Here is a 24,245-nt window from a genome sequence, read left to right on the forward strand (position 1 = left end):
ACAATGTGACAAAAACTTTAAAAACGTGACAAACTTCAAAAACATGAAAAAAAAAAAACATTTCTTAAAGCTGCACTTTCATATGGCTCTTTGTAGTTTTGCTTATTTAAAGCTAATGTAGTTGCTCTTACTACTTGTCTGGAGTTTGCACCTTCAGCGTTGAAAGCACTTAATTGGAAGTGGCTTTGGATAAAATTACAGGTAATGTAAAACAACAGCGACAGCAACCCCTGCAGTCCTCCAAAGTACCCCTAGGGGGACACGTACCCCCTGCAGTCCTCCAAAGTACCCCTAGGGGGACACGTACCCCCTGCAGTCCTCCAAAGTACCCCTAGGGGGACACGTACCCCCATTTGAGAAACACTGGTCTAAAAAGGGCACAACTTGAGTAGTTTAGCTTGCAGTTGGCCGTGATGGAATGCATTTACATCAAAAGGTGAAGGTTAGGGGGCCTTTATTACTTTACATTGATATAGCTGTTAATTAAATGTATAAAATTTCACGAACATTCTATTCATGAGGTACAAAATCCCTCTGGCCCACAAATTAAGACAAACATGTTGAAGATTTTCATTTTCATTTTCATCAATGATGTGGTTTCATTTTTAGAAATGACTCTTATGTCACAACTGAACCTACTGATATTAATTTCTCAGTAATATAATATTTCATTGCAGGTTGGACTGTTGCCTAAGAATACCATACTACATTAAAATTATGGCATGTAGTTTATTACTGATAATTAAACTTTTGGCTTTATGAATATGTATTGTTTGGGTTTATACATTAATTAACCAAAGAAAAATATGTTCCTGTTTTCCATAAAGAATGTGAGCAGTACTTTATACAATCTTGAACTAATATCCTATAAAGATGGTGATGTTCTGAGTATTGTACATCATTTCATTAAAAGAAATATAAAAAATATGGCTACGCACCACATGCACCCAATCACATTATCAATCGATCTATTTGACGCTTGAAATGGTAAAAATGCAATTTTAGTGAAATTTAATCTGTCAATTCCTTCAATGTATGCATTTTTAATGAGTGGATTTTACTTGCCTATTTACTTCTGGTATCTTAATGGATCAAATACATAATTTGTGTGATAAGCACTGACCTGTTTGAAATCATTACGAGATATTGCATGATGTACCCGGGGGAGGATGAGGCGGAGTTGTGTGGGTGACATTTCGGCTGACAAACCTTACCCTGCCCCCGTGCGTCTGACGTCATCGACGTCAAACGGGACTGTTTGTTCTGGATTTGGGGCGAGGAAGGTCTGCGAGCGCTGACAACCGACAGAAGAAGGTAAAAATGACATTTTATGCCTTTCCGTAGAGGACATTGGTATATCAAACGAAAGCATACAGCCCCGGGGATCCGGTAAAATGTTTACAATAGACATCGGGGGCGTATTTCGCGCGCTGTCAGTGTGCGCTTCGGCAAGCGGAGCATGAGCTGTCTTCGCAGGCCTTGCACCGGTTCGGGCACACGAGATAGATGCTTTTTGTATTTTAAGTTAGCGTGATTTTGTGTTATTTTGCATGTTATGTGTTGAATCTTTCTTCTCTCAATACTTGTGTTAAGGTCGTTTTCGTGTCATTGGACACTCCGTGCTGTCAGTGTGCACGTTATCTGCAGGTCGGTATCATGCTAACCAGTTAGCTGCTAGGCTGTTTGTTTGTAGCCCCGTAGGCCGTATTCGTGACATAAGTTACGTCCTCTCGGCAGCGTAGTTTACGCACGATGGCGCAGAAGCTCATGTGAAGTGCGACGTACGTAACTTCGAGAATATCAATCCCGTCCAAGTTGTATTCTGAAAGGCCGTTTACGTGGGGAGCTGTCAGTTGCTCACAGTGGACATGGGACATGGCGTTGTACTGACAGGGAAGGTTAGCAAGGCAAGGGTGCAAAGTTGTTTTTGAATAAATTAGCTAGCTAGCTATGTCTTTGTGTTCACTGTTGTGATAAGTAACGTTATTCATGACACTTAGTTTCGTTAGCTTCTTTGCTTTCCTCGGGAAACCCGGTAGTTTGAAGAACATATAACGTTAGCTACGTGATACGAAATAGTAGCAAAATGGCTGATAGCTGTAGGATAATTAGCTAATGTACGAGTTAAAGTACGTTATTCGCCTCACTATCCAATGTCAGGCGTTGCATTCAAATTAGCTGCGACATTGCTACATCATGTGAACGCAATTGCTTCGTGTCAAGATTGGGTAATTCTCAGGATATGGTTGATATTTTTTTTTTTAGAGCTCAGCCACAGTCTACTGGCCAGTTAGAATTGATACTGTATCAATGGTTTGGTGAATGGCACCTTCGCTTTTAAAAGAGCACAAATCACAATATTGAACATAGTGTATTAAGAAATCTGTTCCCAATCTGTTTTTTTTGCTTCCATTTAAGAATAATCATAAATACTTTATCGATCCCTAGGGGAAAATTGGGTAAGATACACATTCTACATACACACTAGTCTTTAAGATTTAGGTCTTTGGTGGAAGAAATTTAACAGTCATTAAGAGAGGAAAATGTTAGCTCAGGACAGAATACTTGTTTGCACATTGACAGATTATCTTTCAGTGAGATTCCAAAAAAAGGACCTTTGAGTACCGTCACATACACTGTCAAAAGGCGTTACTGTAGAGGTCCAAGGTCAGGGTTCACTGTAGTCATCCATAAAATCATGGAAACCTACATCCTTGTCAGCTAGCTTGTCTTAAAGTGACTGAAATGTAAAACCACACAAGATAAACTATAGCACAAAAAAATTATAAAGGACTGGAATACTGAGAATACTGTTCTTAGAAAGCTCATTGTTTTTTTGGGCTAATTCCTGGGGAATAAAGAAGACAACATACAGATACATTCTATATACAGTACCAGGCAAACGTTTTAACACATTTACCTTTTCACTTGAATAAGAAAGTGCGTCCAAACTTTTGACTGGTACTGTACATGGTCTACGATGTGCACATGTAGTCCCCTGTGGTGTAACAAGTCCTCAAAGCCTATAGATTGCCAGCAGAATCAAAAGACACATTGTTAAAGGTCTCTCGCTTGCAGAGCAGATGTATAATTGTGCTACAGGGGTGTAGATACATTAGACAAGAAGTAAGTTGAAGGGTTATGACAGCTTAAAAACCGTTTCATTAAAGTTTTAAAGGTGGGTCAAAAGGCTGTCATGGGCTAAGAATTGTGGAAGTGTTATCGACAGTTCCAGTAAGAGAGGGGTCATTTCCAGGAAGAATGTGAATAAAAAACATTTTGTAATTGGCTGTTGGTGGATCCCTTTTGTAAACATTGCACAGGAGGAATTAACTAAAAAAAAAGGTGCAGACTCAAAGGAAGTAATTAGAAAAAGAGGTACAGGTAATATCAAAGCATTGTCAAATTTCGGACATCTGACAGGAATGCATCTTTCTTTGTGCTGTTGTATCAAAAAAGCATTTGGTCTTTGCCTGTGTTATAGGGCTCTGATCATGGCTGCTTACGACACAGCATAACCAAACATTAATCTGGGTAGTGTATTTTGATGTTCGTTTGAAATCAACCCAAACAATTGTTAATCAGGCGTGCCTCGTTTCTTTACATCTCTTTCTCTCAGGTGTAACACTCGGCCCTCTGTCTGTGTGTTGTGGTTTCCTTGCCCCCACAGCGTGTCACTGACAAACCTCCGGTGTTACCTCAGGAAATCGCCACCTCATCCACTGAGATATGATCACACAATTGCAATAGATCACAGCTGCATAGCTACAAACATGTGAGTCTCTGGAAAACAATTTTGTCCTTTTTTAATATTTAAATGTGTCAAAATGAACCATTTGGCCTACAGAGGCCTTGATAGAAATGCTCACCATTGGCAAAATGTAGTCATTGCACACTTTTCAGCCTCAGTTTCTAAAGTAAAATGCTGTCATTATTATTGTCAGTATCATTATTACTTTTTGCATCTGCTTACACTAGGGCTGCACGATATGATGAAAATATGTGTTAACGTTGAATAACGCGATAATGATATTACTTGCGATAAACTACTACTGTTCTCAGTTCTGTATTTCTGCTGCTTTCAGTATTCTGCTACAACATAAAAGGTACCACTAAAAAAAGAATTGACAATTACATTTTAAAGTGAAGTTTTCTACTAATAATTTCTTTCAACTAACACAAACAAATCTGTCTTTCTCGATATGTCGTTTATTGCGCCAGTTGATATCACAATGACTATAAAAAAACAATATATTCTGCAGCCCTAGCATGCACCACATAAGACCAAGGTAAATTAATTCTCTACAATACAGAATTGCATAACAAAAACTGTCAATTGTAATATTCAAATCTAGTGCTATTCAATAGATCGGCCTTACTGCTGCATGTAACTGGCTTTTTGTAAATAAATTGAAGGTTTTATCTAGCTCTGTAATTGCATGTTAAAGTGTACTTGAGTAAAGTGCCTCCTCACAACTTCATTTTAACATATACAGATTTTCACTGCAGTAGTACCTGCATCGTAGACTCTGCCTTGTCTCCGGTCCAGTGTTTAAAATGGTTCTAATATGTTGATCAAAGAGAGTGAAATTCCAAACATGGAATGAATTGCCAATGCCAGATGGACAACAGCTGATACTACTAGCATTGTACTGAATAGAATAAAAACTGCTTCTTACTTATGAAGATACATTTCAAATGTTTTTCTGACAACTGTAACTGAGAGCTCAAGTAATTTGATTGATTTGGAATAGAATTGGGATGGTAGATGTTATTGATATGTTATTGTTTTAAAGCTATCAGCCTACATCAAAATAAACACTGACCATTAAGAATCTGAAATATTATCTTCTGCCAACATCAATGTATGTTTCCCTATTTAGCCTAAAGTTGTGAAAAGAATAGTGCATCCTAACAGAAAGATGAGACAGTGTGTGTTTTTTCTTGAGGGGTAAAAATCTACCCTGCCAAGTTATCTCCCTCTCACATGCCAATGCCATTGTAGAGCTGGGTGATATGGAAAAAAAAAATCAAATATCAGGATATTTTTGACCAAATACATCAATGGTGGTATTGTAATGTTGACTATTGGTGCTTTCACAAAATAATGAGAGTTTGAGGGTTTTGGTAAATAATCACCAATAATGTGAATACAATGACAAAGTGGGTAAAGGCAAATAATGAAACCGCTAGTAAGTCTGGTAAGTTCAGAAATTTTACATCATTTTACTGGTTTTTAAAACCAGGAAAAGACAACACTTGTGTCAGATCACAATATTACGATATCCAAAATTTAAGACGATATCTAGCCTCATATATCGTTATAATATCGATATGTTGCCCAGCCCTACATTGACACTGACACGGAGATAGAGAGGATGAAGGATCCATGTCCATGTGGTAGTGGGTTGGTTTCAGGTTTGAGTTGTAATAACGAGGCTGACTGTGGTTTATATCTTGAGAAATTTAAATCAGAGTTGGCTTCACTAACGAGCACTGTAATAGTAACAGTAGTAGTGCCAGTGGTGATGATGCTTTTGATGCTTCCAGAGAGTCGAGCGAGGAGTGTAATGGCCTGAGGGGGGTCCCCCCGGTCCCACCTGCCCCTGCCAGGTCCTATCTGCTCAAACCGTCGGCTCAGTCACTGCAACCCACCTCTGCGATGGGAGACGGACTGGAGGCTGGCAGCAGCCAGAACCCTCCCTCTGCCCCGCCGCCTCTCGCCTTCAACCCTCCACCCCCTGAAGCATGGAACCCCTCCAGACCCAAACGACAGACCAACCAGCTACAGGTACGGAGGTTTGTGTGTTTGTAAATGTAAACTTTGGCTGGTGTTTGGACCTAAATTTGATGTGTTTTTTTATTTTGTATGATTTTGCTCTATTTCAGTACCTGCTGAAAGATGTGTTGAAGACATTGTGGAAACACCACTTTGCATGGCCCTTCCAAGCTCCTGTTGATGCCATCAAACTCGGTTTACCTGTGAGTCATGTGTTTGTGTGCCTGTAATCAAAATCCAAAACACAAAACACAGCATCAAAATAGCTGCAATATCTTTTTTTTTTTTCTTTTTTTTTTTATTCATTCAGCAGAAAAAGCTGCATTTTATTCAGACTTCCTTAGTTAGTGCACTGTGACAGCTGACTTGACTTCTTCACTGGAAAGAAAGTAGTACTTCTTCTGTGGTCTTGTAGTTGTCACAGTTGAAAAAAACTAGTTGAAAAATACCTGGAACTGTAAAACCTGCACTCTCTGCAGTTAGTCTCTATTGTTTATTCATTTGAATCTCCTTTTGCTGTTACCAGCACAACCGCTAATTCTTCCTGCGGTCCATTGTCATTGCTGCAGAGTTTGGCTTTTCAGAGGAAGAATGTGAAAGTAAAATAACGTCCAAACCAGCACTATAGACAGATCTATATTATGCTTTATATGTTGTGTGATCCTATTAAAGGATATTTTAATTTTTTATATTTTCGTTGTCAACAAATCCCATGAAAAGACCAAAGCAAATATGCGTTGTCTCTCAATACTTTCCAGTTTCTCCAGCATGTGTTTCTCTCAACCCCAAGCCCATTTACAAATACGATACTTTTTGAAAAGGCTAGATACATTCATACAACAACTGCGCACTGTAGGTTTTAGCAAACGCTACTCAAACCGTAACTAATGTATTTCATCCATAGATTTGCTGCAGTAGTAAGTATTGTCGGCAGGACAACGTATGTGGACTTAACTTAAAATAAACCCATGTTGATTACAATAAACAAACATGTCAGCCAGTGTAATGGTGTGGCCCGTAGTTTTTTTGTTTTTCTTTTCTTTTTTTACAACAATGAAGGTCTATAGCACCATAATGAACTGTGTCAGGTCTTGGCTAACCAGACAGTACTTTCATTGTTGGTTTTGGTGTTTTTATGCGATTTCTTGATAACAAGAAAAATATAGAATATCACCAGAGTGCCAGGCTACTGCACCTCTGATGTGTGCTACAAGTGACAAATTACACAGTTGACATGAATCTTGTATTTTGAACAGATGACAGAGAATGAGTTTAAAAACTGCATACGCATTTACATTCTTCATTTACTCTCGTTCCTGACAAGATACTAATCAAATACTTTCTACCTGCTCTCCGTCTCACTTAAGGACTACTACAAGATCATCAAGATACCTATGGACATGGGCACGATAAAAAAACGTTTGGAGAACCACTACTACTGGAATGCCCATGAGTGTATCCAAGACTTCAACACAATGTTCACAAACTGCTATATCTACAACAAGGTCAGCCACTGTCCACATAAGTTCTAGTCACATGTGAGTTTCCTGAACTTAAAAGTTCAGGTGACAAATTCTGGGAAAGCATCTGCACATAAAGAGCTTATGAATTCTAAATGTGTGCATGTGTTGTGTTTGTGTGTTTAGCCTGGGGATGATATTGTCCTAATGGCGGAGGCCTTGGAAAAGGTCTTTTTCCAGAAGATCACACAGATGCCCCAGGAGGAGAAGGAGATTGCTGTTGTCACCAAGGGACGCCGAGGGGGCAGACGGGAGCCTGGTATGAGTTTAGGATGCAGGGTTCAACTATAAGGGTTGCTCGATGTCCCGAGGCAAATAAAACGGCATGTCGGGCAAGTAGATATAACAACGCGCTTGTCAGTTCGGGCATCATTTCATCGTAAATGACGTCATTATTCTCTTGCCCCCGTCTGAGAATACTTGTTGAATGATTTGATTTGTATGTGCCTTTTGGCCAATCAATAATTGAGTTGGTGTTAGTGACACTTTTGACGTTTTATTACGATATTTATTCAACATTTTACATACATTTTTTAAAATTTTTTTCCTCAACGCTTTTGACGGGTTTTTTTTCAAATTTGTATAGGGGCCAGTTAAAATAGACCTTAACGTTGAACCCTGGGATGTGATATGGACTGTCGGTAAAAGTTTAACAATTTGAAGTTTTTGTTGCCTCACGAGCTTCCCTTTAATAGAAAAGGTGTTGATATGTACATTATGACGGGTTGTGTTTGTGACAAGTAAATGGTACTAATCTAACCAGCCAAGCTTGTATGTACAGTTCTTGTGTTGTCTGTACTGGTTTGCCCTCTTCATCAGCTACACCTAACATGAAACATGTATTATTAAATCAAATCTCCATTGCTACAGACCTGTTGCATCGTTGTTGGTCATTTCACAATCCTTCCAACAGGTTTAAAGTAGTTGTTGGTGAGGCTGGGTACCAAACTTCAATACTTTTTTTGGCCCCGACCGAATTGCCTCCTTAGTATCGAGTACCGCAAAATGCCTCGTCATTTAATACAAAATTTCAATACCTAAGGAGTAAATCTCATCAGCGTCAGTGAGTAAACAAGCATGCACCATGCTTTTACCAAGATATAGTAATGCTTGTGATTGGCGATCTAACATTACGTGTCGTAGAGGCATACAGAAAAACTACATTACGCACAGACTAGGGCTGAAACGATTCCTCGAGTAACTTGAATAATTTGATTACTAAAAATCCTCGATGCAGAATGATTTGCCTCAAAGCTTCGTGTAAACAATGTTACAAACGTATCGCTCACAGTGTTTCCGCACGGATGATTATTACTGTCGCAGTTTACAGAATTAAGAAAGAGAACGTAAATAGTGAGGGGCAGGAGAAGAGACAGGCTGGAGAAAACGACAGAATGTGTGAAAAGTTTGGAATCAGTTCAGACGTAATTAAAACGAAAACTCTGTACAGTGCGTCTACTGCTAAATGGAACTAGCTTACCACGATAATAGCACGACGTCAGTGCTTCAGCATCTCAACAGAAAACATGTGTTAGACACATGTTTTCTGTCTAACACGAAGCGGACCCGACAAAATAAGTAAGTAAATAACAGAGTGCCCAACAACTACCAAAAACAAAAACAAGAAAATACGTAGTGGTGACCACAATTTGATCTGAAGAGCTGCCGACTTGTTGACTATTCCTTCGTAAAAACAGCTGATTGTTGCGCACCATTTTCTCTCACTCTCTCTCTTCACGGAGGAACAGCTGATCAACGATCTACTAGCATAAGTGTAACAGAGCTGTGTAGCATTGTAATCAAATATATAAATGAAAATAGGTTGAGTTTAACTTATATATACTTATAAGCCTATATACAGATCAGTCTCAGGTTGAAACTTGTAGTTCTGAAAGTTAAGTTGCACAACTTAAGGTCATGTTTATGTATGTTTAATGTATCCCTTAGTTTGAGGTTGTTATTGCATTTCAGAAAGTTTTCTTAAAAAACAATGTAATATGGCACTTAAATGCACTCAGTATGTTTTATTTCTTTGATAGATGATATTGTAGGCAATACAAATGTTGCTTTTTCCGAAAATTAAACCAAACTATTGTATATTATTGTTCTTCAATAAAACAAAAGTATTTCTTATCCGATTACTTGATTAATCGATGGAATGATCGGTAGAATACTCGATTACTAAAACAACCGATAGCTGCAGCCCTAGCACAGACAAAATAAATAAGATTTGCGTAATGTTATAATTTCTTTTTTGTTAAAATGGATTTTATAAAAATTGTTAGCGTTTTATCCTTTGTGCTTTTCTTGTGTTTTATATTCTTCCTTCTTTCCTTCCTTCCAGGTCTGATCTCCAAGTCCGATTCAGGCCAAGACTCCTCCTCCCCCTCCACCACCCCACACACACAGAGCTTCTCATCCCCTTCAACCACCCCGCAGACCCGTGCCCCACCCACCCCTCAAGGCCCTCCCGTCCTGTCCCTGGCCCAGCCTCTGACTCTGCCTCCACGCGTGCCTCCTACTCCCACTTCCCACGCACCCCATCTGGGACCTCCGTTTCCCCTCTCAACGGCTGACGTCCTGGCCCAGGGCATGACCTCTGTTCCCCCTCCGGCCCCAACGCACCCAGGCCTCCATCCAGCCCCGATGCTGCAGAGCTCCCCCGCCCTCATCAAGGTATGGAGAACGTCAGCATTATTAATAAATGAATTCATAACAAGCTGATGTTGTCATTTTTCTAACCTCTGATCCCTGATGTTCCAACAGCAAAGGAAGAGCCAGAAGAGGAAAGCAGACACCACCACACCCACTGCCAATGACCAGCTCAGCGAATCATCTCCCGTCTCTGCTGAGATTCGGCCGCGGCGAGAGAGCATTCGCCCATCCAAGACGCCCAAAAAAGACACGTCGCAGCCGGACTCTCAGCATCACCTGGGTGGCAGTTTGGAAGCGGCAGGGACGGTTACGCCGAAGCGTCAGGAGCAGTTGCGTTTCTGCTCACGTCTCGTCAGAGAGATGCTGTCTAAGAAACATGTAGCATACGCCTGGCCCTTCTACAAGCCCGTTGATGCAAAAGCTCTAGGCCTCCACGACTACCACGACATCATCAAGCACCCAATGGATCTCAGCAACATCAAGGTGATTTTATAAGGATTAGTGACCAACATTTTTTTCCCTGGTTTGTGGACAACCTAGGTGCACATATTTGGCGGGATGTTTAGGGGTCCTCCCTGACGATATTTTCAATAACTAAATGCAATTCCACATCATTTAGACCCATTAATATTACAATATATGTGTCTAAACATTATAAAAGCTAGAGCAGATAACAAATAACAATTATAAGAGCTTAAATATGAAACTTGTCCATTGGGGACCACAATAATGAGATCTGAGAAAAGTAATTTTAGTCAGTTAGTTTTGATGCTCACATTGATTTTACATTTATTCGTCTTAGGTGGTGCCCAAAACGGCTTGGGTGCTGCACCTAAGCCTCCTAATGGTAGGAAAAACCCTGGACCATGTGTGGCAGCAAAAACCCTAACCCCAACCTGCCAAACCTTTTTGTATTTGACAAATTAACTGCCCATACAAGAACTTAACCTAAAATGCAGTAGAAAATGATGAGGAGGAGAATGAAAAAAGAAGGTAAAGAATATTTATTGTCTGATTAAACCTTTGTTTTTTTATTTGGATTACCTTATTCGGTACTTCTTCTTACGGTCATCTTTCAATATATATATATTTTATAGATACAGTTTGGTTGGTAAAAAGGAAATATTCAGGTGGAAATACCCACCATTCCTTCAGCAACACACAGCTTTCTTTTTTTTTTTTTTTTTTGGAGAGGTTGTGATCATGGCGGTCCATTTGTTTCTCTCCTTCAGAAAAAGCTGGACAACAGGCAGTACAGAGACGCTCAAGAATTTGCAGCAGACGTCCGGTTGATGTTCTCCAACTGTTACAAGTACAATCCCCCAGACCATGATGTGGTTGGCATGGCGCGCAATTTACAGGTAATCCACAGGTCATACATGTCAAGCAGTCCATAATAAATATCATATACACTATATGACCAGGGCCAGATTAACCTACTAGGGGGCCCAGGGCAAAAATTACCCATGGGCCCCTCGACCCTGTTCCTCCCACTGTATGTTCATTGTATATTAGGGGTGTAACGGTGCACCGAAGTCACGGTTCAGTTCATACCCCGGTCACCGTTTAGTACGAGTTTGGCACAGCAGAATTTTTATTTTATTTTTTAAGGATAGGTTTCTTTTTAATTATTATTATTAAGTGTGAAAGACAGACACAATCATCTTGCTGGGGACGGAGGTAGCATTTTTCCACTTAACACTTAACAAACAGGCAATGGGTCACAATAGGCTATACAAATGAAAAGCATCTCTTATGTTATGAAATAAAAAATAGAAATTACGGTTCGTGTATTTATTTTTTATTTTTTCCTCATCCCAGTAAATGGCACACGGTGACACTATTGAATGTGCATTAGCATGTTCAGTGTGTTTCCATTCACATACTGTCATGCTGACACTGTCCTCGTCTTATACACAACTCTCTCTCCTTTGTTGTTGTAGCTGAAGGGGAACCTTCGGGCACCGTTTTATTTACTCACACCATAGGGTGACTGGCAAGCACGCCAATCAGCTTGTTGTCCGCACATGTTGCTTTAAGTTGACAGATGACATTATTCCGGCTAATGCGTGTAATGCGGCCTTTGGTTCTGCATTACACGCATCATTCTACATACCATGTATTCCGTGAGCAGTTCCGTGCACCAGACTGTCACCCCTGTACTAGGGATGAGCATTTAAATCAAAAATACTATTCGATATTCACTGTGTACTCAACCATTCTTCGATTTAATTTAATTTATTTTTTAATAATTTAATGACTATTCAAAGATTCGAAAATCATGACCCTTCTCTGTACTGTGACAGTTCGGGACAAATACATAAACCTTTACAGCCCCATTGTATATGTGTTAGTAAGTCGTTTGTGTTTACATGATTAAGCACAATCTTATTCAGGAAAATGAATCCTATCGGCACCAAAAGTATTCTAAAATAATAAAGGCCTTGAAACTGATTGCCTAGGAATGTAATATGTAGGTGTCCACATTGTGTAAATGGTTAGTATTGTTACCTAGTTCCATGTTAGATCCAGCTTTCAAATACTCTTGTTTATTATTCCCGTGTTAAACATATCTACCTATTGTACCTATTGGTTTGTGGTTCAAGTAGTTCAGTTTCTCCTGCCGTCCTCCATCCTAACAGGACGTGTTTGAGATGCGTTTTGCCAAAATGCCTGATGAGCCAGAGGAGCCCGCCCCTGTTCCCACCCCGTCATCGGCCCTCCACCCTGCCCCCTCCACTCGACAAGCCCCGCCTCCTCCTGCTGTCTCGGAGGACGACAGCTCCAGTTCCTCCGAATCCGAGTCCTCTGGAGGAGACTCGGAACACGAACGGCAACACCGATTGGCTGAGTTACAGGAACAGGTTAGAGGATGAATGAAGGGGGAGGGAGGCTTATGAGACACAACAGGTGGGTGGGCCACGCAGAGCAGCTTTACCGAATGTGGGTGAATGCTGAGACACGGAGAAGGAAATGTGCAGGATGCTGTCTTTTTCGTCTCTTAAGACCACCACTGTGTGTGTTTGTGTCGTCTAGCTTAAAGCTGTCCATGAACAGCTGGCAGCACTCTCCCAGCCCCCAGCCATCAAGCCCAAGAAGAAAGAGAGGGAGAAGAAGGAGAAGGAGAAGGAAAGGGAGAAGGAAAGGGAGAAGGAGAAGAAGAAAGAAAAGCACAAGAAGAAGATGGGAGCAGAGGAACCTGCGGAGGCCCCTCCTTCTGTGGTGCTTCAGACTTCTAAGAAAAACAAGAGCAGCAAGGAGCCAATCGTTGTTAAGAAGGAAAGGAAAAAGCCCGGGTAGGTGATACAGAGAGATAAGTGATGTTATTGTAGCTGCGTTAACCGGAGCTAATCTAATCATTTGTCAATCACAGGAAGAAAGAAGGAGTTAAAAACAGTCGCCCAGTTGTGCCTCCTCAGCCGGGGCCAACCCCTCTCGTCCCCTCGGCCTCCCTGGAAGCGGAAGATGAATTGGGTATGTATATGAAAGATATGTTGAGCATATTTAGTGTTTAAAATAGGGCTGCTCGATTATTTAAAAAAATAAATAAAATAACTCATAATCACGATTATTTTGGTTAACATTGAAATCACGATTATCCAACATGATTACTCATTGTCTTTTGGAAATGTTGCAGTTATTGAACTTAGAAAACAGTGAAAGAAATCAACAGCAAAAAAAAACAACCTTGAACTGTGAAATTTCCCTTAATTCTTTTTCCGTTTGAACTCTTTTTCCATTTGGAACACGAGACAAAATAAGTGTTTACTTGCAAAACGTAGTTTTTTAAAATTTTTTATTAATCTGTTTTTGTGATCACTAGTAGCCAAAATCTTAATTAAGCGATTAAAGAATTTAGATTAATTGCACAGCCCTAGTTTAAAAGTGTTCAGTATCAGCCTGCTAATATGCTTTCCTCCCCAGATGTATTTGGGGGCATGTCCGGCGAGAGGTGCAAGCCGATGTCGTACGAGGAGAAGCGCCAGCTGAGCCTGGACATCAACAAGTTGCCCGGTGACAAATTGGGTCGCGTCGTGCACATAATTCAAACGCGCGAGCCCTCGCTGAAGAACTCTAACCCGGACGAGATCGAGATTGACTTTGAGACTCTGAAGCCCTCCACGCTGAGAGAGTTGGAGAAATACGTTTCCAGCTGCCTCAAGAAGAAGAAAAAGCCATCAGGTAGGCTGTTTGAGTGCTCAAAACTTCTTTTAAAGGATTGTCATGAGACTTGTGGGAGTCCAACAATTGTCACCTGAGTCATTGCACTTGAACATGAAGGTCTTGTTCTACCACTCATAATTAAATGCTGTGTAACTGTCAGGCAGTGACCCATCTTCAAGACAACAGACAGTCTAAGGATTAGTTTATCCTGTTTTACAGCTTCAAGACTACACAGGAATGCTCTCAAATACAATTAAGGGCCATTTAGTCAATATCATTTTACTTTCAGTGGACTCATTCTGATTTCTGTTTTCCAATCAAGTGATTTTAAACAAATTGTACTGTAATTAAAAAACAAATTGGTAGTTTCAGTTTTTGTTTTACAAGTGTGTAAAACAAAAACTGAAACTACCAATTTGTTTTGAGTAATGTCATGAGCAACAATGGAACACAGTTTGATTGAAAATCAGTTTGATTGTATTGTATGTAATTTAGGATATGTTTGCTATATTGCAAAATACACTATGATAATTGAAAACATTAGTAATTAGCTCTATGCATTAACTTATTCATTTTTAGTTTATTCAGTCAGTCACTGTATGTTTGCCCAACTGTTAATTTACTTAAATAAGACTGACTTTTTCTTCTTCTTCACACTGGCTAAATGTCTTGCGTTCAGACAAGTCAGACAGAAGCAGTCTGCCAGTTTCTGAATGTTTTGGGTGTGTTTTGTTGCAGTAGAGAAGCCTCTGGAAATGACAAATGTGACAAAGATGAAGACGGAATCCTCATCATCAGGCAGCAGCGACTCCTCTGACAGTGAAGACTCTGACAACGGTAACATACACACACAATGCCGTCAGCAGATCTTTTTTTGAGAAACATTTGCTGTAGTTCTTCAGCATATCAGCTTCCCTCGTATTTCCTTGTTATATATATTTCATATACCTTTTGTCCACCAGGGCTGGTTCCCAAGCTGCAGAAGAAGATCCTCACTAACAAAGACACCAAGAGGCTGCACAACCTGTCCCTCAGTACCGGAGGGGGTCCAGTCGCTCTTCAGCCTCAGCCTCAAGTGGTCCAGTCCAAACCACCATTTGTCCCCCCTCCCCCTGTCCAGTCTCTGGACTCCTCACAGCTGATGGCCTCTGGATTCGATCCTCTGGCTCAATTTATGAACCCTCACCTGACGCAGTCAAACGCCGAGCCCAATGCAACCATTACTACTGCTGGTGCCGCCGCCGTCGTGTCTGGCCTCTTCAACGCAAACCCACCCGTTAGCCAGACGCCCACTGAGACGCTCCCTTTCCTAAACCAACATCCCATCATACCATCACCAGGTATGTACACTTGCATTCGTGCACTTCATTTTAGAAATGGCCATAATTGTGACAATATTCAGGCATTTTCAGGTTGCATGTGATGTCATTGACTGCTGACTCCTCACTCCTCTAAACCGACTAAAATTTTAGTCTGTCAAAAAATTGTGAAAAGCACTCCGATACCAAACAACATTCAAGTTTTATCTTATACAATTTAGGATTTTCAACAGATAAAAGTAGCAAATCCTCACATCCCGAGGAGTTAAAAGATGCAAATGTTTTTTGATTTGTCTAAACATTTCAACCCGGAATTTATTTATTTTTATTGCTTTTTTAAAGACAAAGGTTTTCGGTCTTAAAAGGGAAAAAAAACTCATATTTTCTTGTTTTTTCCCCCCATCCCTCTCTTCTTGTGTTTTGCAGCGATCCACAATGCTCTTCCCCAGCAACCATCAAGACCTAGCAACCGAGCAGCGCCACTTCCTCCAAAACCCTCACAGCCTCCCCCATCCTCGCTCCCCTCCCTGCCTCCATCCTCCTCACCCAAGCTTCAGCCCTCGCTTCCACTTGCTCTCCCCCAGCCTGTCCCTCGCCCCCGTGTCCCTTCACCCACATCGCACGGCATCTTGGGTACCCTCTCGGCACAACCTCCCCAGGCCCTGCTGGAGGACGACGAAGAGCCGACGCCCATCAGTTCTCAAACCCCACCCCTCAGTCAAGTTCACAGCTTCTTGCAGTCGCTCCAGGCTCGACCCACCGCGCAGCCGCAACCACAGACGCTACACGCGCATACACATACGCCGGCGCACGCCGCCCCTCAGCTGATGCCGTCAATGCACATGCAGGCTGTGACAACAGCCATTCCCGCCCTGACACAGAGACACAGCTCAGGTCACGCGCACATGCGCCAGCCTTTCCCACACACACATACGTCAACGTCACAGCACCAGAAGGGGGTGGCTCTGCAGCAGAAGGTACAACAGATGCAGCAACATCAACAACAGCCATCACCACGCAGCAAAGCAGAGCCTTTCCCAACAGGTAAGATCTCTATACTTAAGGCAGTGGTTTCCAAACTGAGGGTCTGGACCCCCCAAAATGATCAAAGGAAAAAGAAAAACTTCTAATTCTGTCACACAAATGTGTTTCCTGAGTCTAAAGCAGGGAATAAATTGGGGGTTTTGGGGCTTAAGACTAAGTGAATTAAACAATTTTGCTACAAGAAAGTGCAATTAGGTCTTAAAAAAGACAAAAGCGTCATTAAAAACATTGCAAGTAGTAGAATTAATTGGGGCTTATTTTGATTTTATTTATTTTTTTACCCTCTAACATGTTGAGAAACCCAGTAATAATAGGACAGTAAGTAAATAGACCAGTATTTTAATACTTATAACACACTGATGTCATGTTTTGTCTTCAGTGAAAGTAAAACCAAGTTGAATGTATTGCGTCATACCTGCATCTGGCCATGTTGTGGAGCAAGCTAGCTTCCTCTCAAAGGACAGCTAATACCTGTAAGATGAGGACCTCGTGACCAGTGAATGGAGCTGAAGACCTTTTGGGACTGATGCATATCAAACTGCTTTAAATATTGATATTAAATATTGGAAGCACTACAAAACGCTGCAGTCGTAAATTATACTTCAAAATAAAAGCTTTACACTTTGTTTGTATTCTAAGATTGAGATTATTTATATTTACAAACTTGACCCTTAGGCTTAGGAACCACTAGACATAAGCATAATGTAGATGTCACTGCACATTTAGTTACATTTTGAATTAAATAGAGGAATTTTCTGCAATGTTTAAAGACATGATACTAGATAAGTATAGAAATTGAGTATTATTGTGTGAAGTTGGATAACCATGTTGTTGATGATAAAAATCATTACCATTATGGTTGTCATCATTAATTATGATATTAATTACCTTAAGATGGCAATTGAGATAAATTCCAATAAATTCATTCATTCATTCAATGTTTCCTATCCTGTTTTTCTAGGTGTCCTGCGTGAGAGCCCTTCCCCCCTGATGATGCATTCTCCTCAGATGCCTCAGTTCCATCCAATGGGACAGCAGTCACCCTCCCAGACCAAGAAACATGTGAGTGAGCCAACTATAGAGAGAGCGAGAGAGAGAGAGAGAGAGAGAGAGAGCGCTGACTCTTTGTATGTAAATGTACTGTCTGTCTGTAGGAGCAGAGGTCCAACCTGGTGGCGGTCAAAGAAGAAAAGCTTTCCCAGTCGCCCGTTCTGCCCCCCTCTCCCTTCAGCCCTGCCATGCGTCAAGACACACACAAACACGACAACAAACATAGTGAGTACAAGAGTTTATGTCTACTTCATTATCCATCATATCTAAAGCCAAAGAAGGTACCATTTATTTAGAATTTTGGTGCTCAAAGCTGAGCAAGGTGTCAGAATATGTCAGAATCTTAAATGGCAGAATATCGGTTCCTCTAAAGGAACACGGCGACTTATTGGGACTTTAGCTTATTCACCGTATCCCCCAGAGTTAGACAAGTCGATACATACTGCCCTACAAAGGCAAAACGCCATAACATCATGTTTGGGCAAACATGAGTTAATGTCACTTTTGGGGTATTTGAGACCTCCTTTATCATGTGAATAAATATCGTGAGTCAATTTTAATTGTTTTAACGAGAAAATAAAGGGCTATGACAACCGTAACATCCAAAACCATACGAGAAACCACAGCAGAACGCCGTAACAGCTGTTACGGCTCTTTGCCTTTGTTCCGACACGCTGAAGTTGAGTTAAGGTGTTCTGACTTTGTTTAGCCAGGCATCAAGACAGATGTTACTGTGCCGCCGTGATGTTACTGTACTCTGGCCACATCATACTGTCAAAGTTTGCCGCTTTTAATTGTCACCAAACCACGTAACATACACACGGCATATCTTTCAAATAAATTGGCGATGGTTCAGATCTATCAGTGTCAGTGACAGCCCGTAGCTAGCTAACTTTAATCTGTGTCACGTAGCGCTAACGGTGATGCTGACACACCTCCTCACTTGGCGGAGCCTCACATCAGGCGCCGAAAACGAATTATTAAATACACAGCTGGCATCCTACCTTTCCATGCAATCCGATATAATCCTTGGAAGGTATAATCCATAGCAATGCACGTCATCTGCTGTATCCACAACAATCCATACGTGTTTGAGCCATATTTCCTTCTTGCAGCTATGTATTCATGTCAAATCTTACACAAATCCATAAAAGCACTATGCTAGTTATTGCTAACGTCCGTACAAAGTAGGCCAGGGCTCCAGACTAACTTTTTTTTCACTAGGAGCACAGTGGCCCCCAACTGAAAATTTTAGGAGCGCAACCAGAAAATTTAGGGGCACACACCGTAAATTAACATGCTAACCAAATATTCACATTTCTACTTATTTCCACTGTCTTACTAATAAATACTTTGATAATAGATCCAGAAATTACAATGTGCTGTTTTAAATTCTGTGTCACTTTTGAAGATTCAACAAAGAAGGCACCATTGCTGTCATGACAGTAAACAAAATATTTTAAAAATATTCCAGTCTAGTCTACAATTACAATGATTCAACTTAAAATTAAACATGCATTGTTTAGACTACTACCCTTAGGATTGGGTACCTTTCGCATCTGAACCAATATCTGTACCGATACCTGAAATTCTGTTCCAGTACCCAACGGTACTTTTTTTGGTACTTTCCCTCTGTAATTACAAAACAATTATTTCAGTTGTAAAAATAATTCCAAACCTATTTATCCTATGTACTTAGAACATTATGTTATTTTATTAGAATATGTTACACTCTAAAGAAATTAAACAAAAATAAAAATCCTACAACCTATTAAATTGAATAATTATTCATTTCTTACTCACTGTAACTTTTATTCTTGTATTTGTATACTATATTATTATATTTTAGCCTGTTTTATTTTCATCATGATCATTTTGAATTGCTCTTTAATGTTTCATGTAAAGAATTTTGAATTGCCTTTTTGCTGAAAGGTGAAAAGTACTGTAGAAATAAAGTTGCCTTGCCTTCAAACCTCAGCCTGTCAGTCAGTCACCAGGGCATAGAAACCACTGTGCCTGCTGCTTGGCTCTGAGGAAGTGTAACGTCAACAGCACCGCGACCGCTTTCGTCTCGCCATTAATATCATATCGCAGCAAACACTGTTTGCGTGAAGTTTTTAAAAACTGTAACCATACTTGCAACCACTTAATCGGCATTGCCGTGACTTCAACAAAACTGCAGAGCCGACGTAGTCTGCACCTCTGCGTGTGTGCGCGAGAGTGTGTGTGTGTGTTTGTGTCAGACCTCTGCTCTCTGTCAACTTTCAGAGAAGACAGATAAGCTTGCGCTTACGCGCTCAGGTACCGGCATTTTTACATTTAACGTGTAAAAAAGGGGGGCAAATTTGCCGTTATTTTGTCACTTATTTGAAGTAGTAGTCTAGTTGGAACTGATTACCTCCTGGATCAGTATATACTTATCTAACTCTGGAGGTTACTGTTACTAAGCTAAAGTCCCAATAAGTTGGCGTGTCCCTTTGTAAATTGGGCTGGAGCGCAGCTCCGTCTCCTTCAACACCAAATATTGTTATTCCACTTGAATTATTTTTCATCCCGTGGCAAATACATGGCATATGAGACTGAATGAATAATTAGCAAGACTACACAGGCTACATGGAATTATCAGACGTCATAATGCATTAATCGCTGCGTTCTCTGGTTCAGCATGCAGTCCAGGATGGTCCCAGAGCATGAGCTGGAGCTTTTTGATCAAATAAATGTCTCTCTCCAGTGCCACTGCTGTATGGAGAACAAGATTTGAGGCAGCTTTGTGATAGTCTGGCAATGAACTACTGTAGTGTCAAACAAGGTTTCAGGGACTACAAGGAAAACCCAAACATGGTAATTATAGAGGGTCTTCTGAAATCAAAGCACACAATAGATACACTGGCTGTGAGCACAGCTAAATGTGAAAGGGGATTTTCAGCGAATCAGCTGAAGATTGTCAATGTGTCCTCTTTGATGTTCGTAAAGTCAGTGGGTCCACCACTAGTTGTGGAACCCAACTGAGTTTGTTAGAAAGTGGGTGATGACAAGGAGAGGTCAGCAGACCATACTGCCTGTAGACAAAGGTGGAATAAACCAGAGGAGACTGCCTTTACTCCTATTTGAAAGCTGATGAATGCATGAATTGTAGTATGTGAATAAGTAAATGTGATGTATTAAAAGTGTAAACTGTTATGTCTGCACACAAGTGCCTCAAGTGTTTCTCGGGTTGTTTGATAATGCATTGAGTTGAGTAATGACCTTCCGTGTCGGTGTGATTAAATCAAACGTAACATAAACTGCCAAAGAAATTGGCCCTGATTCTCTTAAATCAACATCATTTTCTTGTTTTAAAAAGATGTTTACATATTTGCCAACCAAACGTTCAATTTCATAAATTTTTTTCCGAGGGTGAAATCCGTTGCCTGCCTGTTAACATTAAAGGTAAAAAAATAATAATAAAGTAAGTGAATTGTAAAGTATTTCTCTTTGTTTGAATAACTACTCAACCCTACCTTACACATTAATACTGGAAAAGGAGCCCCTTCGGTGTAAAAACACATTAAGTCATTTTACGCCACTGGTCATAAGCATGCCACTCCTTCTGTTACTTAGAATTCAGAAATATTTTGTATGCATCCTTCCAAACATTTCTACAGCCATTTTACGGAGGCATTCTTGCTTATGACTAGGGCTGCACAATATGAGGAAAATATGCAATAAAGTTGTTTAATATCACAATAACGATATTTCTTGCGAAAAAATTTAAAATACTCTGCCTTTTAGTATTTTGCATAAATACAACAAATTGCTTGTTGAATAAATAAAACTGTAAGGAAATTATTTCCAACAGTATTTCACTGAACAGAACACAAAAGGCACCAAATAAAATAATATCTGAGTGTCTTTCAACAAGTTGATGTAGAAAAAAGATTTATTATGCAGCCCCACTGAAGACCCCCTGTTTGATGATTTTAAGGTACATATGTATATTTAACGCCTGAGTATGTCCCCCTCAGGATTAGACCTGAAGCCAGTGGATGGTTCTCGCCCCGGTCCCCGCCTCCCAGACTCCCCGGCACCACCCTGCTCGCAGCAAGACCACAAAATCAAGCAAGAGCCCAAAACTCCTATTGCTCCCAAGAAGACACAGGTGTGTATGAGGGCGAGATAAGAAGCTAACGTCTTTAGCCACAATACCGCTGCACTTTCTGGTTTGTCTGTTTTTCCTCTCCTTCCATTCATCCTGTCATTCTCTACCCACTTTGTCCTCGACTTCTCCCAGGATGTGAAGTTAAAGAACATGGGTTCCTGGGCCAGCCTGGCTCAGAGGTCCCAGTCCACGCCGGCCTCCTCAGTGCGCTCCTCCAGCGACAGCTTCGAGCAGTTTCGACGGGCCGCCAGAGAGAAGGAGGAGAGAGAGAGACAGCTGAAAGCACAGGCCGAACAGGCCAGGAGAGAGCAAGAAAAGCTCCGGTAGGTTGTAATCTGGGAAGCAGAAGTCCGCAGCATCAGTTACTATCTTCCAGCGACTTGATGAGAAATGATCAAAGATTTAAGAAGCATACCAGAGTTATTATTCTAGATCTTCATCCATTTTCTTAAAAGAATACCATAGATTTTTAAATGTTTTTCCTACCTTCCAAGCAGCCATTGCTTTCCATTCATTTCAGTACAGAATGATAATCAACTCCGAGACTTGAATGTTACTAGAAAATAATAAAAGCAAGCAGAGTCCAGCATTGGTTGGGTTTAATAATGTGTCATTATCGTCGTGCTATTTACCAGCTGCAGCCAGCCATCTTACTTTTATTTTTTTTTTAATGTAGTAACCGTGACGACGACGACACCCCCGTGGAGCAGGCTCGTCGAGTGCAAGAAGATGCCCGCCGGCGCCAGGAGCAGCAGTCCCCGCTTGCTCCCACACCTCCGGCTTCCACCCCACCCACTCACTCCCCACAGGCCCCGCCCACTCAGCCACAGGCTCCGCCCCCGCCCTCCTCCGCTGCACAGAACACTCTCGACCAGAGGGAGATGGCACGCCGCCGCGAGCAGGAGAGGCGCAGGAGAGAGGCGGTACGCACAAAACTGTTTTTAAAAAGTATTGTTTAAAAAAGTTTGTTTTAAAAGGATTGATTTTCAAGAACGGTCTTTAATGCTCGTTCTCTCTGCTCTTCTGCAGATGGCCGACACCATTGACATCAACTTCCAGAGCGACCTGATGGCCATTTTTGAAGAGAATTTGTTTTGAGATAGAAAAAGCAGATGATAGGAGCAGGAGAAGAAGCTATATATATACACACACACACACACACACACACACACACAAGCAAATTTACAAACATGCATATATAAACTACAATGCTCTGATACACATGGTCGCTGCTCACACAGACACACACACACACACACACACACACACAGACTTGATAGTAACTGTCCCTTTCTCTCAGTAGTTGAAACAGCTGGCTTGTGTCATGTGAATGAGAGGGGGGAAGTCAAATTTAAATAAGCAACCCTCTTTTCCTCCAACCTCAGATACGTTTTGGTGTCTGGCTTGGTGTTTATGGTTGTTGGTTCTGGGTCTCCCCGGCGACAGGGAATGAAATAGTCGGCTCCCTCGAGGGAAACAAGCAAGGCAGAAGAAGGAAAGGAGCGGACAGAACTTTTACATTTATAAAAAAAAATAATAATAATCACAGTGAAGAGGAGGATTTAATTTAAGAAATTACGTGAAATTAACAAAAACCTTATTCTCTAATGTCTGAGCGAGGAGAAGAGGGTTTTAAAGGAACGGGCGAACAAATTTCAAACGGGCAGATCACTTTTTAGTTTTTTTTTTCCTCTCCTTATATCGTCTCTTTTTTTATTTTAAGTTAGGTTTTAACTGGGAGGGGTGGGCTGGTGTAGTCTAGTTTGTCAGGTTCAGCGGTCATCTGAGAGTCGGTTGTTTTCTCAGGACGCAGTGGGAACGCAACACCCCGGCCACATTCACACACTTTTCTAAGACCTCTTTCCTCCCTTCACTTCCTTCTAATGCTCTCTCTTCACTCACTAATTGGAGAGGTGGAGGCTTCAGCGATGCTCGCTCTGTTGAACATCCGGGGGGGCGATGAGGAGGAAACGATGGCATTTTAAAAGTTTCAGAGTGTGTCCTTTGCCTTAGCGCTCTGGCCTGTAAACTAACAATCATACCCTACAAATTATACATATTATATATATAAATAGATACATGGATATATATTATATACGACGAAAAGTCAACGAAAAAGAACATGAGAGGAATTTGGATTTCGGGGAGCAAAGCTCGTCTCTGTGTTCATCCTAGAGCTCTGGTTTTGATTTTGTAGAATTTACTGTAAAGAAGAAAAAAAAAAACTTTTTTTATGATTCTGTTGAGAGGATTGTTTCGTCAGTCTTATTCTCTCTCATACCTTTTCTGTTTTGTTTTCTCGACTCTATGCCAAAACCAATCTATTGAGTGCTGAAAGTTCATTCACATTTTTTACATGTAAAATGCATCTTCTTTTCACTTTATATTAAAGGCTATGATTTTATTGCTATTTAATTTTCATTTATCCCTTTTTAAATCTCAAGTTATGCAGCAGTATGCTCTGTAATAGTTTGAAAAAGCGGTTCCTAAATCATTGTATGTCACTACTTAGGCCCCATCATTCTGTAGCTGCACTTAACTCTTTCATTTCATTTCTTTCCCTTTTATCATGTACA

General features: G+C 40.8%; 1 protein-coding gene across 5 annotated transcripts; it reads left to right on the forward strand.

The window, feature by feature from the left end:
- The first annotated feature begins 1,208 nt into the window (after positions 1 to 1,208).
- On the forward strand, positions 1,209 to 24,079 carry LOC120558207 (bromodomain-containing protein 4-like). 5 transcript variants are annotated; one of them, XM_039799191.1, is made up of 22 exons: positions 1,209 to 1,314; positions 3,620 to 3,775; positions 5,551 to 5,791; positions 5,890 to 5,982; positions 7,147 to 7,284; positions 7,426 to 7,558; positions 9,644 to 9,975; positions 10,066 to 10,437; positions 11,187 to 11,315; positions 12,597 to 12,818; positions 12,991 to 13,250; positions 13,328 to 13,428; positions 13,879 to 14,136; positions 14,857 to 14,955; positions 15,081 to 15,458; positions 15,864 to 16,481; positions 17,443 to 17,543; positions 17,636 to 17,756; positions 21,536 to 21,669; positions 21,802 to 21,992; positions 22,346 to 22,592; positions 22,699 to 24,079. In XM_039799191.1, exons 3-22 carry the CDS (start codon positions 5,663 to 5,665, stop codon positions 22,765 to 22,767), a joined length of 4,125 nt encoding a protein of 1,374 aa, XP_039655125.1. In that variant the 5' UTR covers positions 1,209 to 1,314; positions 3,620 to 3,775; positions 5,551 to 5,662; the 3' UTR covers positions 22,768 to 24,079. The 5 variants fall into 5 exon arrangements, with proteins under 5 accessions (XP_039655125.1, XP_039655133.1, XP_039655101.1 ...); XM_039799199.1 differs by having other exon boundaries at positions 1,221 to 1,314; positions 3,671 to 3,775; XM_039799167.1 differs by lacking the exon at positions 3,620 to 3,775 and having other exon boundaries at positions 1,245 to 1,314.
- The last annotated feature ends 166 nt before the right edge of the window (positions 24,080 to 24,245 follow it).

The sequence above is a fragment of the Perca fluviatilis genome, chromosome 1 (assembly GCF_010015445.1).
Source record: "Perca fluviatilis chromosome 1, GENO_Pfluv_1.0, whole genome shotgun sequence".
NCBI classification, from domain to species: domain Eukaryota; kingdom Metazoa; phylum Chordata; class Actinopteri; order Perciformes; family Percidae; genus Perca; species Perca fluviatilis.